General features: G+C 44.1%; 1 protein-coding gene across 3 annotated transcripts in view; it reads right to left on the minus strand.

Moving 5' to 3' along the window:
* The window catches only part of PIGF (phosphatidylinositol glycan anchor biosynthesis class F), a 37,080-nt gene that overhangs the window by 19,597 nt on the left and 1,116 nt on the right, over positions 1-16,367 (minus strand). For all 3 annotated transcript variants that reach the window (XM_083605588.1, XM_083605587.1, XM_083605589.1), the window contains exons 2-4: positions 15,352-15,609; positions 13,672-13,763; positions 11,995-12,111 (exon numbers count right to left, since the gene is read on the minus strand). In XM_083605588.1, coding sequence (XP_083461714.1) covers positions 11,995-12,111; positions 13,672-13,763; positions 15,352-15,579 — 437 coding nt within the window. In that variant the 5' untranslated portion in view covers positions 15,580-15,609. The remainder of the gene's footprint in view (positions 1-11,994; positions 12,112-13,671; positions 13,764-15,351; positions 15,610-16,367) is intronic.

Genomic DNA, 16,367 nt, shown 5'->3' on the forward strand with positions numbered 1-16,367 from the left:
AGATGATACTCCAGGTGGTAATGGGGCGGGGGGAAGACACACAAAATACATACACAGATTCCCCACCCCAAGTTTTAGCCTCTGAATTAGCAATTGCCACTCAGGAAAGAAATCCTGAAGTCATTGTGAATCACCCGGCACACTAGGGAAAGTCTTCACCAACAAAAGAGGGAGAATAACCTGGGATTTAACAGCAATGAAGACACCACAAATGTGACTCCGTAGATATCAGTGATGCATCCAAATCCTAACTACAGTACTGCGTCTAAGGCCACATTTACGCCATACATTTAAAGCACTAAGATGTCACTTCAGACAGCTGTGGCTTTCTCCCAAAGAAATATGGAAGCTGCTGTTTGTTAAGGGTGCCGAAGATTATTTGGAGACAACTATTCCCCTCACGCGGGTGGCGCTGTGGGGTTAAACCACAGAGCCTAGGACTCGCTGATCAGAAGGTTGGTGGTTCGAATCCCCATGACGGGGTGAGCTCCCGTTGCTCGGTCCCTGCTCCTGCCAACCTAGCAGTTCAAAAGCACGTCAAAGTGCAAGTAGATAAATATGTACCGCTCCGGCGGGAAGGTAAACGGCATTTCCATGCACTGCTCTGGTTCGCCAGAAGCGGCTTAATCATGCTGGCCACATGACCCGGAAGCTGTACGCCGGCTCCCTTGGCCAATAAAGCGAGATGAGCGCCACAACCCCAGAGTTGGCCACGATTGGACCTTAATGGTCAGGGGTCTCTTTACCTTTACTATTCCCCTCACAGAGCTACAATTCACCAGTTCCCTGGGAACAGCATTCAAAATTTGCCAGGTGCATTTTGCGCCTGTCTGTTGGTGACCAAGTGAAGATGCCCAAGAGTCAGGATGGCGCCTGATGTCTCCACCACCTGGAGATCATTGGATCTGAACTGTTTTCACACACCAGCAACATATCCTGTAGAATTCTATCTGTTATATTTTATCTGTACAATCAGAATGAATTTCAGGAACCAAAAAGTCGTGTTGAAAAGCTGGCCCTAGGAAGCTGTCATATACAGAGTCAGACCCCTGATCCGTACTGTCTGGGCTGAGAGGCAACAACTCTCCAGGGTTTCAGAGTGCAGACATTCCCACTCTTAGCTGGAGACGCCAGGGATTGACCCCAAGACCATCAACATGCAAAGCAGACACTGCTACCGAGCTGTGCCCATTCCCCATGCCAAGGAGAAGCAAGGGCAAGCACTCCACTTTTCTCATTTTTTCATTTTTCTTTTGGCTCAAGGAGCAGCCAGTCATGCAAGTCCTCCCCTGCAGTCTGGAGGGATAGAGCCCAGACACAAATTTACCACTTCACTGCAAACTAGACCATAATTACAAGGAGGCAAAGAAATACTACAAAAGACCCTAAGGACAAAAAAAGAGAAAGGAAGAAATGTAAAAAGAAATACATCTCACAGAGAAGCAAGAGATAGTACAGATTTAGGATCCCAGACTAGTCTGCACAAGCACACCTGGCATCAACGATGCAACTAAATGGAAACGCAAGGCAAGCGCTGAGCATAGTCTCTCACCTCCACACAATATTGCTGAATTGGGACAGGGGAGACTTACTGGGATTTTAAAAGGCACAGGAGGGAGACGAAGGGTTGGAAATTTGACAATCAACAATGGTCAAGTATGGTTCAGCTAGCTTCAGCTAAGCCAGGCATAGGCAAACTCCGGCCCTCCAGATGTTTGGGACTACAATTCCCATCACCCCTGACCACTGGACCTGTTAGTTAGGGGTGATGGGAATTGTAGTCCCAAACATCTGGAGGGCCGGAGTTTGCCTATGTCTGAGCTAAGCCGACTGAGTCACAGCTGAGTCAGGATGAGAAAGTTACGCAGCCTTATCTTTGACCAAGACGGGGTTGGGGACTTAACACCGGATGAGTTGGGAATCAGCAGGCTGAGCCAGAGATCCACTGCCTCCTAAACCGCTCATCCTAGTGGAACCCACTATAAGACTGCCTGCTAGGTAAGCGTTTATTGCTTTGAGTCATGCCGCCTGGGTCACCATGGGGAAAGGGGGGTTCCTTTAAATGGGGTTGGAGCAACTGTGCCTTTTCTTTGCTGTATTCCTTTTTTTAAAACAAAAAGTGAGCAGCTAGCCCGGGCAGGGGGTTGGAGGGAGGTAAGAGGTAAGAAAGGCAAAGAAGGATTCAAATAGCAGCAGTAACAAAATCGCCAATTGTCTGTAAGACAAGCAAGGGCTTTTTGTGCAGCCTGCTATTTTCGCCAAACAATGCTTGAGCAGTTTTCCAAAGAGGTTTCCTCTCCTGCCTCCATCAGCCCTGACAATCTCTTCGCAGCATTTCTTCCCCGCTCTGGGTTTGTGACAGCTGGCCATTAGCTTAGTGACACCGGTTACAATACAGAGATGTCAGAGCACAAAGCAAAGTCCAGGAGTGGCGAGCCGAAGGCGTCTTGTTCCTCGCAGACAGAACTACAGGAGACAGGAGCCGTGAGGAGCAATTATTTAAAGCACAGGATGTGGCTTATTTATATATAATTCTCTTTGTGTGTGTGCACAACACACTCAGAAAGACTGCACCAAACAATGAAAACTCTTAGCATTCTCTGCGCACACTCCATGCACCCCCTGCAAAAAAAGGGAGGTGGTTTATTTTTAAACGTTTGAGTTCCCTGGGACAGCTGGCGACTCCGATGACATGGAGTATGTGTGCAAAATGTCCCTTCTACACTACCAAACCACCCCCATACTTGTGCCAACATGGTGCCCTGCAGACACTATTGGGACAGCAACATCCACCAGCCAGCATGGCAAATGACAGAGTCAGTAATCCCCTTTGGGGATCCCTGCCATAATACTTCTCTCAGCTCCACCCTGATAGCAGGCAGCTCTTCCTACCTGCTCTGCCCATTCTTAGCTGCGATTCCTCCACTGCAGGGGGTTGGACGAGAGGACCCTTGAGGTCCCTTCTGACTGTACGTTCCCCATGATAGAGAAATGGAAGCTCCAGATTCAAAGGCAGCCTACCTCTCAACAAGAGGTGCTCTTGGACAAACCACAGGGGAAGTGAGATCACCTTTGGTCACTGCTTGAATAGCTAACGTTGGAAGCAGAAAGCTGGACCAGATGGAAGGAAGCCTTTGGCGATCACTCATAGCTGAGTAAGATTGTCTTCCATAAACACGGTTTTAACAATGAGTCCGTAAGTGACTGTGGAGGCCAATTCTGGATCCACATGTCCTTCCACAGTGGGGACATTGGTTTCCGGGCGGGAGTTTATCACGGTGTGGATTTGCCAAGTGTGCCTTCCTCCTAGCACGTTTCTCCCTTGCGTCCTGAGTTTGAGTGTCTTCAAAGCCCATGACACCTTTGGTAAAGGCTGTTCTCCAACTGGAGCGCTCGCAGGCCAGTTGTCAGTGTTTATACTACATTTTTTAAGATTTGCCTTGAGACAGTCTTTAAACCTCTTTTGTTGACCACCAGCATTACACTTTCCATTTTAAAGTTTGGAATAGAGTAATTGCTTTGGAAGACGATCATCAGGCATCCGCACAACCTGACCAGTCCAACGAAGTTGATGTTGAAGAATCATTGCTTCAACACTGGTGAAGGAAGTAACTTACCTAAGACAACAGTAGGGTCTGAGTCCACAACACGGGTACCCAGTACATACCCCACCACCGTTGGTTTTCCCTCTGCTTTCTCATCCCATAAAAGAGTAAGAATTAGAAGAGTTAGAACTCAGCTGCAGAGCACATACGTGGCAGGCAAAACATCGCTGGGTCAATCTTTGGCATCTCTAGATAGTGCTAAGAAAGACTCCTTGCTGAAACCCTGGAGAACCACTGCCAGTCAGAGTATGCAGAGTAAGCTAGACTGGCCAAAGATGACTTGGCATATGGCATAAGGCAGCTTCCAATGAGAAAACCCCCAGTTTCTCTCCATCATCCATTAGAGTTATCTCCCCTTAAGACTTATCCCAGTAGCACCTGAATTCTTCATATAAAAAATCAGTGTAAGGAGACAAAAGGTACTCGGATACAGAAACCTGGGTCATTGACTAATCAGCCCATCTACTTCCACCACCACCACCACCCCTTCCTCACTCCATGCTGCCCAAGTTTATCACCTGTAGAGGCAGGCAAATCCATTTTTGCACCTGCAAACATGTGCCAGCATCACCAGTCATGGAGCCTTACTGAGTTCACGCCAACTGTGCAAATGTTTAAGGAAAACCTCGCCATTTTTGCCCTTAAAGTGGTGGTCGTGCTGAATTGGGATGACGTGGGTGGGTGCACATTAAGACAGAGTGCTTTAGTACACCAGCGTACATCCCAACAGGCCAAATCCAAATGCTCAATTGACTGAATAGTTCATCCACTAGAGACTTCCAACAAAATGCCCATATTGCTGGCCGGGGAACAGAGAATTCAGATTGTTCAGCATGTTCCGGCCAATGCCCTTTTATGCTTAATAGGGAGTTTCCAAATTGAGTGTTTTTCAGAATGCATTAAAAAGAACACCGCAAAATCATTTCACTCCCCAACTATTATTTGCCACTGAAACATTATAGACTTTTAAGGGGGCAGTGGGAATTAAAGGTAATGGGTTGTGCTCCAACAGGTGTTCCATTAGCACAAGGACTTTCACCTGCACAATGAACATTTCCTTCCTCTCCTCTCCCTGCCCTGACCCAATCTGTTCTGAGGTCTCCCCCAACCTACTGGAGCAGAGAGGGGTTACACGGGAAATGGAAGTTTATGGGATGACTTTGTTGAATACAACCCAAGAAATATTTTATTTTTTTGCAAAGAAAACAGAAATCAGTTGAAGTCGAAGACTGTCAGTGAAACACTAAATATCTTGGGATAATTAGATTTAATATAGTAGAATGCTACGTCGGTATAATGCCAACTCTTACATAAATGTACAGAAAAATAATAATTATATACAAACTAATTTCTGGGTTCCAGTTCCTGCTCCTCCTTCCTTCTTTGGAATGGCCAAGAGTTTTGCAGACACTTTTGCTTCTGTTTTAAACTAACCAGAACTTGTCATGCCATCTGAAGCTGGACAAATTATGGTTAATCTTAACTATGGTTACAGAAAACAAGCCAACTTCAAACCATACTTTATGAAGCTTGCTTGTTTTCACTAACGACAGTGTAGGGTCAGGACATAACACTAAACTAGCTAATCTAAATCAGAAACGGAAGCATCCAAGCTCTTCTTTGCAGCTGCACCGGAGGGGGGCAGGGCCAGCACATGATCCTCACCCTCGTAACTTTAAACCATAGTTTACCGTTATGTGCAAACTGGGACTCTTGAGCCTCACTAATGTCACACTCTAACATGGCCAGGGAATGGAGATGGGGCTATGTATGCAATGGGTAAAGAGCTAGGCAGAGAGGCAGAAGCTCAAAGTCACCTTCACCCAAAATAAGTTCTAAGAGACTCAGTGAACAGAGTAAGCTGGGGTCACTAGAATCAGAGGGGGGAAGAAATACAATGTAAGTTAAATTGTTATCTCCCTAGACTGGGCTGGGTGGCACATAGCTGCCCTTTGTAACATTTTCAGACACCAAATAATCACATGTATTGACTTGCTGGAAACATGAGCATGCCTTGCACCAAGTCATGTACAAGGTATTATTTTTGGTTGCCTTTAGTAACACAGCTCCTATCTCAGAGCTTTCAGTGGTAGGTAGGTCCCTGCCCTATTGCTCTTGTAGCACCTTATACCTGCAAGTTAATTTCCAGTTAACTTCACTGTAAAGACATAGTTAAGTCTATTGCTAAGCAGTCTTCACTTTGAAGATAGTAGAGGCTACACACTATGACTTATATGTTGCATCTTCTGCCATGGGAGAGTTGAGGGTCTTTGTTATTTGCTATGGGTGTCCTGCAACCAACTAAACATTAAGTGTTTTTAAAATGCCTGCCTTTGCCATTGTGGGAAGTTTTATTGTGGGAGGCACTGTCATACAGTGGTTCCGCTCCTTCCTCCTGGGCCGTGTTCAGAAAGTGGTGGTGGGGGATGAGTGTTCAGACCCCTGGGCTCTCACTTGTGGGGTGCCTCAGGGTTCTGTCCTCTCCCCCATGCTTTTCAACATTTACATGCAGCCACTGGGAGAGATCATCAGGAGGTTTGGGCTGGGTGTTCATCAGTATGCGGATGATACCCAGCTCTACCTCTCTTTTAAATCAGAACCAGTGAGGGCGGTGAAGGTCCTGTGTGAGTGTCTGGAGGCGGTTGGAGGATGGATGGCGGCTAACAGATTGAGGTTGAATCCTGACAAGACAGAAGTACTGTTTTTGGGGGACAGGAGGCGGGCAGGTGTGGAGGATTCCCTGGTCCTGAATGGGGTAACTGTGCCCCTGAAGGACCAGGTGCGCAGCCTGGGAGTCATTTTGGACTCACAGCTGTCCATGGAGGCACAGGTCAAATCTGTGTCCAGGGCAGCTGTTTACCAGCTCCATCTGGTACGTAGGCTGAGACCCTATCTGCCTGCAGACTGTCTTGCCAGAGTGGTGCATGCTCTGCTTATCTCCCGCTTGGACTACTGCAATGCACTCTACGTGGGGCTACCTTTGAAGGTGACCTGGAAACTACAACTAATCCAGAATGTGGCAGCTAGACTGGTGACTGGGAGCGGCCGCCGAGACCATATAACACCGGTCTTGAAAGACCTACATTGGCTCCCAGTACGTTTCCGAGCACAATTCGAAGTGTTGGTGCTGACCTTTAAAGCCCTAAATGGCCTCGGTCCAGTATACCTGAAGGAGCGTCTCCACCCCCATCATTCTGCCCAGACGCTGAGGTCCAGCGCCGAGGGCCTTCTGGCGGTTCCCTCATTGCGAGAAGCAAAGCTACAGGGAACCAGGCAGAGGGCCTTCTCGGTAGTGGCGCCCGCCCTGTGGAACGCCCTTCCAGCAGATGTCAAAGCGATAAACAACTACCTGACATTCAGAAGACATCTTAAGGAAGCCCTGTTCAGGGAAGTTTTTAACGTGTGATATTTTACTGTATTTTTGGTTTCTATGAAAGCCGCCCAGAGTGGCTAGGGAGGCCCAGCCAGATGGGCGGGGTATAAATAAAAAATTATTATTATTATTATTATTATTATTATTATTATTTAGGCATATAGCTATAATACTATTCTGGTGTTGATTTGAATATTCCTATATTTTAAATGACACAATATTTATTCGAGCAATTTTTCCTTAACTGGAGAGATTCTACCAGAGTCATTTCACCCCATGTGAGTTTGTCCTTCTGGCCAAATTACCAGAGCTTACTTTACAGAGCTGGACGGCCAAAGTGTGGAAGATGGCAGAGTTATAGCTTGATATAACTTGAACAGATTTCATATGAAACGGACATAAACTGGACTCAGACTGGATGGCCAGAGAATGGAAGTTGGCAGAGTTGTAACTTCATAATCCAGGTAGACTGCCAAACTAATGACTCCTCATAGTCCTACAGTTTAGTGAAGAACGATCCATTTTAGGGTGGTGAGTGCTAAATCAGATAAAAACGTGTGCTTGTATCCAACTAAATCATACTTGGAGTAGAGACCCACTGAATTTAATAGACAGGGCTATCTTAAGTCCATGAATGTCAGTGTTTTGCTCTCAATACTTGGATGCAACCCACAATTTTTCATGTGCGAGAACATCAAAGCACACACACACACCAGACTGTGGTCAACAGCACAATTTCTGCAGCTGCCTTCTAGAACTACTGTACACACTGACCCCCCCCAACAGAACAAAGCAAGCGCCTCTTTAGCAGGAGACATGTCAATTGTCACTACTTAAAGATGCGTGAAATAAAAAGGACAACTTTGTTGCCGCTATAGGAGGACTATAGCGAATGTATTCTGTAGAGATGATTCAAGTGGAATAATATGTCCCTGAACATATCTACCCAATCCAAACCAAAATTACACAATAACACCATTTGCCATTATCTTCAGTTCTCCCTACACTTTTTCCAAAAGCGGTGCCTAATGTTAGAGCTGAGCCATAGCAACACTGGGGCTGGGGGGGGGGTGAGGGGGAAGGAGAAATCAGAAAGGAGTTGTTGCACTCCTTCTGTCACAGAAGAGCCTTCTGCTAGCGTTTCTTGAGATGACAGATGACTTGTTAACAGTGATTTTGACAGGACCAAACCACGTGTGAGGCGGGAGACAAGGGGAATATCTCCCCACTTTTCCATTACTCTAATGTAGCTGCCAGGCGGGGCAGTGCGGCGGGGAACCTCCAGATTTTATCACAGCAGCTGTATGAGCAGACAGAGATGATTCCTTCTCCTCAGGCAGTTTGCCTAATCCAAAGCAAGCACTTCAAGGCGGGGAGGGGGGGGAGAGATCCATAGCAGGAGGAAAAGGTTAAGCAGCCAGTGATGGGAGTTTCCTAGAAAATTCTGAAGTGGAACATTTTCTGGAAAATTATCCCATGTAAATTTGCTTAGGGCAAATTTTCTTTCTTTCTCCAAAAAATTATTTATTTGGTTTTTTGGATAAAATTTTTGCAGTTACATATCAAACATAAATAATAAAAACAAGATTCCAAGGAATCTCCTGGGCTTCCAGTCCTATTATTAATAATTCCTCCTGCATCTTTTATGATGATCTAAATCTTTTACATCTCCGTTGTGTCCAGAATCCACCATTAAACTACAAGTGATATTCCAAGCCTACTAACGATTTTAACTGTTTACAATGGTCTTGAAGATGAGTTATAAATCAGGAAGACCAAAATTTTAAGAAGGAATGGGGGAAATAGCTTAGGGCAAATTTTCAGTGTGAACTGGATTTTTTTCTGACGCCCTAAAGCAGCAGAGGGGCAACAGGCCTGTGGGCCTCCCCTTTTGAACTGGGAGAGCAAGCTATGCCCACTTTCTCTACATGCGGTATTAGGTGTAGGGCAGATGAAGACATGGCTGAGCTGAAAGGGGACTGGCAGGAGCCGCCAATCAGGTGACCAGTGGTGCCTGCAAAGCGCTGTCTGCCTGGCTTTTTAGAGACTTGGCAGCCAGCTGATTGTCAGATTTTGCAGAGTGCTACACCCCAGGGCTTGGCAAGGCCTAACAATGAGTTGATTGTCAGCATTCTGTGGGTTGTGCCTTTGCCTGCAGAGTTTGATTTCAAAGTGTGGGGATGAAAGTTGGCCACCTGGTGTCATTGTGATATCAGGCAATTGGCAAGTGGGTGGCTCCGCTCACCTGTCAAACGTGACTCATGCACAGTGTGGGGACATAAGGATCCGGCCCACTGGCAGCATACCCCACCCCCCACCTTAGCACGAAAACTTCCCTGTTTTGCAAAGGCCTTCAGAACTCAGGAAGGAGGGATAAAAGAGGTTTGCAAGATAGGATTTCAAATTGTCTGGGGACAGGTTTTTATTGTATTTTTTGTCCTAAGCTACTGGAAAGTTTGATGGGGTCAATTTAAGCAGGGTGTAATTTAAAACAAGAAGAACAACAACAACAAAACCTGGCACGCTCGTGTTCAGTCCCTCTTTCCATCTGATCAGCCATGCGACCAAAGCAGTCTGCAATCTTTCCTAAAATCATTTCTTCCAGTCACTTTTCCATGCCAATATTGAAACCCTATTCAAATGTAATAGATGGAATCCTTCGGCAAAATAATAACCTGTTATTTCCTTGTATTTGTAGCCTGCCTTACTTCCATCTTGAACCCCAAGGTGGCTCAGATGTAGTTCCCAGGCAATAACCATTCAGGCAATAACCAGACCCAATAGACTTTTCAGACTGTATCAATTTACTCCCCCCCCCCCCGCCCCCGCTTTTCTTAAAGAGCACACAAGATCCAGAAAATAAAGCTAAACATTCACCAAAAGTGTCAAGGCATTGGGGTAGGGGTGAGAACTGCTTTCTTGTTGCTGTTTGCCACTTTAAAAATAAGAAAGAGAGGTTGAAATCCCATGCTAAAGTTATACAGGGTCTGTCTATGTTTGCATCTCCCTATTAACAATAGACCCGTAGTGATGTATGGAAGTGAGAGCTGGACCATAAAGAAGGCTGATCGCCAAAGAATTGATGCTTTTGAATTATGGTGCTGGAGGAGACTCTTGAGAGTCCCATGGACTGCAAGAAGATCAAACCTCTCCATTCTGAAGGAAATCAGCCCTGAGTGGTCACTGGAAGGACAGATCATGAAGCTGAGGCTCCAATACTTTGGCCACCTCATGAGAAGAGAAGACTCCCTGGAAAAGACCCTGAAGTTGGGAAAGATGGAGGGCACAAGGAGAAGGGGACGACAGAGGACAAGATGGTTGGACAGTGTTCTCGAAGCTACCAGCATGAGTTTGACCAAACTGGGGGAGGCAGTGGAAGACAGGAGTGCCTGGCATGCTCTGGTCCATGGGGTCACGAAGAGTCGGACACGACTAAACGTCTAAACACCAACAACAATTAACAACAGAATAAGCACAGGCACAAAATGAAGCAGACTCTGTGGATCACATCTAAGGAGGAAAGGCTGTAGCTCAGTGGTAGAGTATTCGATTTGTATGCAGATGGTCCCAGGTTCAATCCTTGGCATCTCAAGGCAGGGCTGGGAGAAACCCTTGTCTGAAACCCCCGAGAGTTGCTGCCGGCCAGTGAAGGCAGTACTGAGTGAGATGAACCCCTGGCCTGACTTGGTATGTGGCAGGTTCCTATCAGAAATATCACTGATCACAAGACTGAGACGTTCTGCCTGATTCAGCTCAATAGCAAGTCTAGCTTTCCAAAACGATGTGATAATTTTAGCAATAATTACAGCCCTTTCATGTTTTGGTCTTCAGGGATGCAAGGACTCCCTTTTATCCACGTCAATACACACACAGAAGAACATAAAGGAAACAAGGCAAACTGTGACAAAAGCAAGCTTGATCTCACACTTTCCGGTTTGATTCCAATCCTTGAATTTCTATTTAAATGTTTCAAGCTCCCCATCCCTGCTCAAAATGAGTTTTCAAACTAACATGTACCACATTTCTCCAGTTTTCCAAACAACAAAAAAATTCAACAGTGGACGTTTTAATAAATTTAGACACTGTTTTTACTAAACTGATCACCCTTAGTGAATAATCTGCTGTGCCTTTTCCACCCGTTCACATGTGGCCCTTTCTTCAGAAGGTTATAATCATACGAGATTGCTTTGAGGATAATGATTGGGTGTTGAGATGTTAGCTACACTCAGCTTGTTTTAATCTTAGTATTTAATTGGATTTAGTAGAGTTTCCTAAACATAAGAGAAATACACTCGTGGTAATGTAAAATTAGGAAACGGGCTCATTGGTATTTAACTCCTGTGAAATTATTCAGAACATATAAAGGCATTCCAAATGTTTGCTGGAAGTGTGAAAAATATGAAGGGAGATTTTACCATGCTTGGTGGACACATAAAAAAGCTAAGAAATATTGTATACAAATCATACAGAAGATTTAAAAAGATTTCAACTGAAGCCAGAACTTTTTCTTTTAGGACCATTGGATATACAATTAGAAAAGGATTATGGAAGATTATTTCATTAAATGATTACAGTGGTGAGACGTTTATATGCACAAAGATGGAAAGATTTATCATTATCTACTATGGGGGAACGGTTACTGAATGGACTTGGCTGACATGGAGAAGTTGACATGTTTAATTAGAGAAAAATCATTGTTGATATTTATTAATGACTGGAAACCCATTATGGAATTTTTGCACAAAAAAGAACACTGTTTTATAGAAAGTAGAATAGTTGGGGGTTACCTTGGAGTGAATGTTTTGAATACTTTTTTTATATGGTTGACAGTCAAAGAATCAGAAGCCCTATTTTCCCCCTTTCTCTTTCTTTGTTTTTACTTAGATTAGCTTTTTTATTTTTTTGTGTTCCAAAAGATATGCTGTATTTGATCTCAATCTTTGTATATCTTCTTTTAAGCTTTAATAAAATCTACTGGAGGAAATTAGTAAAATTGGGATACTGCATGCAACTTACCCGTTTTTACTGAACACCCTGAGCCACATGTGGATGTTTGGCCCCAGCAAACACAAGCAGTGCAATGTAGTAAATGTGGACAGAAGAACTGCAAATAGGAAGGTCTCCAGCACTGACCTGGAAAGAAGGGAGGCAACAGCATATGGGTCAGTGAAGCTCTCTCCCAAGGTCTGCCTTGGCAAACACAACAGAAAGGATACTTCAATGTGAATTTCAACTTCCCTAAGTTCTGTAATAAACAGAGGACCACACTCCATCATGGACCACTTTCCAGGGACCATATGTGAGTAGTGAGTGGGTCCAGAGCCAAAAGCAGACAGAGTAGCAAATGTTTATTTTACCTTTACACAGGAGACCATAGACAAACACACATTCATCCATACAAGCAAGAGGCATCATCCACTCATACGAACAGCCGTGCTGGATCAGGCCAAGGATCCACCTAGTCCAGTATCCTGCTACCACAGTGGTCAATGAGAGGATCTCAGCACAAGAGTATTCTGCTCTCCTTCAGTTTCCAGCAACTGGTATTCATAGGCATATTGCTTCTGCCAGTGGAGACGGAACATAGCCATTATTGTTAGTTGCCACTGGTGGCATTGTCTTCCATGCATTTGTCTAGTCCTTTTTTAAAGTCTTCCAAGCTGGTAGCCAAATTCTATAGTCTAATTATGTGCTGTCTGAAGTACTTTCGCTCATTCGTCCTGAATTTTCCAACATTCCGTTTCACTGGGTGTCCACAAGATTTAGTGTTATGAGAAAGCGGGGGGTGGGGAACCTTTCCTCTTATCCACTTTCTCCACACTAGGCATAATTTTGAACACCTCAATAATGTCGCCTCTTACTCCCCTATTTCCAAAACTAAGTCCCAAACACTGCAGCCTTTTTTAAAAAATTTATTTAATCATTTTTTCAATATAAACAGCAACCACAAAAAACACTACAACAAAAACCACAATAACACTAATAACACAATTTAACAATTCAGATTTGAGTACCGATATACCTATAACTACACCTTTTTAACAATATTTCCCCACCTCGCCTCCCCCTACTTCCCACCACTTTCCGCCTTATCGCTTAAGTAATCCTTCCAGATTTCATCATATTTATCCATTCTTAATTTGCGTCTTTATGCCATTCGTTCGTATGTAAGTAGTCTGTCCATATTGTCAACCCATGTGCTCAATGGGATCTTTGTGCGGCTCTTCCAATTCATCAAAACAAGTTTTTTTGCTTCTAATATGGCATGGTACATCCATATTTTTTTTACCCCTTGTAATCTCCCACATTTCCGGTATATAATTTAGAATTAAATTCAAATCCCTAAATAACTTTTTTTTATTATTACTCTTGCTATATATATCCTCACCTCGCACCAAAATGATCTTATCATCGGGCAGCCAATCATCATAAGTTCCACGCTGCAGCCTTTTCACCTAGGGGAGTTGCTCCATCCCCTCGATCATTTTGTTGGCCTTTTTCTGAACCTTTCCAACTCTACAATATCCTTTTCAAGGAGAGGTGACCAGACCTGTACACAATACTCCAAGCAAACGCCTGGGTCTACTATGAAGCATGCAAACTTGGGCAGACCTGGGTCCAAATGACTCAGTACAGTACAGGACATTTGGCTTTGTGATTTATGATGTGTGTGTTTTATATAAAGCAACTTACTCTATCAGCGGTGCTCCATAAAGAACAATTATTCCATGAAATAGGATGCAAGACATGAAGAAGTATACACAGCATCTTAGAAACCTTGCCACCTTTGAAAGAAAGAAAGAAATTATTTATATAGTGCCAATGGCACACATGACACTTTATACAAGCAGGGGAGGACAAGTCCCTGCCCCAAGAAGTTTACAATCTAAAATTTGACACAGGGCACAACAACATAGGAGGGAGAAGCAGGGGTAAACAATACCCAGCTGTTTCAGCTGCATGTGCTTAAGCCTTGTAGTATTATTGACATCTGGCTGCATTCAGCCAAGTTCTGCTCAGGTTAGATCCACTGGAATTAATGGGTGTGACTAATTTAGGTTCAATAACTTCCAACTGGTCCTGCTAGTCATGTCCATTAATTTCAGTGGGTCTTGCCTGAATAGAACTTAGTTAGATGAGAACCCTTTCTGGGCACCACAATTTAAGAATGATACTGACAAGCTGAAACATGTTCAGAGGAGAGCGACCAAGATTATCAAGGGTCTGGAAACCAAGCCTTATGAGGAACAGTTGAGGGAGTTGGGTATGTTTCGCCTGGAAAAGAGGAGACTGAGAGGAGACATGAGAGTCACTTCAGATATCGAAAGGGCTGCCACATGAAAGATGGAGCAAGCTTGTGTTCTCCTGCTCTGGAAGGTAGGACACAAACCAATGGATTCAAGCTACATGAAAGGAGATCCCAATGCAACATCAGGAAGAACTTTCTAACAATAAAAGCTGTTTGACAGTAGAACAGATTACCTTGCGAGGTTGTGGACTCTCCTTCCTTGGAGGTTTTTTAAGCAGAGATTGGATGACCATCTGTCATGGATGCTTTAGTTAAGATTCCTGCATTGCAGGGGGTTGGACTAGATGACCCTTTGGGATCCATTCCAACTGTATGATTCTATGAAGATGCACAGCAACTACTTTTGTTCATTTTGCAAACAGGCATGTGCCAGTGAAGTCAAATGGAACACACATCAGCAAAAACCACACAGGAGATAATGGAAATTATTGAGATCAAACAGGGATTGGCCCTAGCCTTAGATCAGGCATAGGCAAACTCGGCCCTCCAGATGTTTTGGGACTACAATTCCCATCATCCCTGACCACTGCTCCTGTTAGCTAGGGATGATGGGAGTTGTAGTCCCAAAACATCTGGAGGGCCGAGTTTGCCTATGCCTGCCTTAGATCTATAACCTTTTTGATAAGTGAAAAGTCAAAGAACTCAACATGGGACATTATAAAGTAAAAAATCTCCAATATTATCACTGCAGTCCTAGATCTGAGATTAGGACCACGAAGCAAAGAGCCTTGTGTTGTCCTAACCTTGTCAGTGTCCTAACTTTGGGACTTCAAAGTGCCCAATCACCTGATGTCTGTCCATCTGTCAAATTTGGCCCATGAGCTTAGGCCTGCAAAGCCAAAAAGATTCCCCAGAAGTACTCAGTTCAAAATCTGATCTCAGCCATGAACTTATCAGGTAGCTGGAAGTAAAGCTCTACTCTCCCATCTGGCATACCTTACTGGACTGTCTGAAGGACTGCAACAAAAAATGTATGAGATGCATATTTAAAAGACGTAACAGGTACTAAGTGTTACTATTATACAACATTCCAAACATTATGTTTTACCAAGATTAAAACTTACCTTATGGGCAAGTGAAGTTCTTCTATTAGATGGATTTGGTTTAAGAATGAAATATAAGACTATATTTACAGTGCCAACACTTGCTGAACAGATGCATAACCAAGTCAGGTGTGTTCCCAAGATTGAGAAGTTTTCCAAAAACAGAGAAGGAATGACAGTTGCTACAATAATGGAGAATATACAGATAACATTGGCAGACAGCAGTCTTTTTATTTCATTTTCTTTCATGGTGCCTTTAGTCCTGTCTTCAATTTCCACCTGTTGAGAAGCAAATTAAGGTAGTTATATTCTTGTACAAACAAACGGAAATTCTCTTTTTGCAATGAAACATGGCACCGAAAATGTTGCATCTCATCAAGGTTGCCCCTAAATCTACAGGCATTTCTACAGGCACCTTTAGCTCAGATTTAGGTTCACACAAGAGTCCTGGAGATAGCAACAGTAGCAGCAACACTAGATGAGAACCATACAAGGTGAAGGAAGGGCTAGGTAGAATAAAAGAAACTACATGCAGGATGAGGAAGAATAATAATCACAAAGGGCTACGGGCTCCACAAAGGAAAATTGGCTCTGTGGTCCCAGTTAAGCTGATTCACATGAAAAAGATCACAATGGTTCGAAATGATTGGTCACTTCTGCTTCTCAGACCCTGTTAAAAGAGTAGCTGCCAGAACAGTGACTCGAACCCATCTCTGACCACCCTATGCTTTGGGGTGGATTAATTCCAACGCGCCTTTGCCTTGGGCAGGATCGGAGCAGACAACCACTTCGGATGCAGAGTCACAATAGAGCAGCTTGCTCTTAGGAGGATGCAAGTCACTGGTGCAGGCTATGTGTATGCACATGTTAAGCACCATTATGCCCTGGCTTTCCATTGATTATATTTTGATTATATATTTTGTGGCTTTATATTTTGATTTTGTTCTGTGAACTGCCCCGAGACCTCTGGGTATAGGGCAGTAAGGAAAAGGTAAAGGGATCCCTGACTATTAGGTCCAGTCGTGGCCGACTCTGAG

This window comes from Podarcis filfolensis (assembly GCF_964270895.1).
Source record: "Podarcis filfolensis genome assembly, chromosome: 3".
NCBI classification, from domain to species: domain Eukaryota; kingdom Metazoa; phylum Chordata; class Lepidosauria; order Squamata; family Lacertidae; genus Podarcis; species Podarcis filfolensis.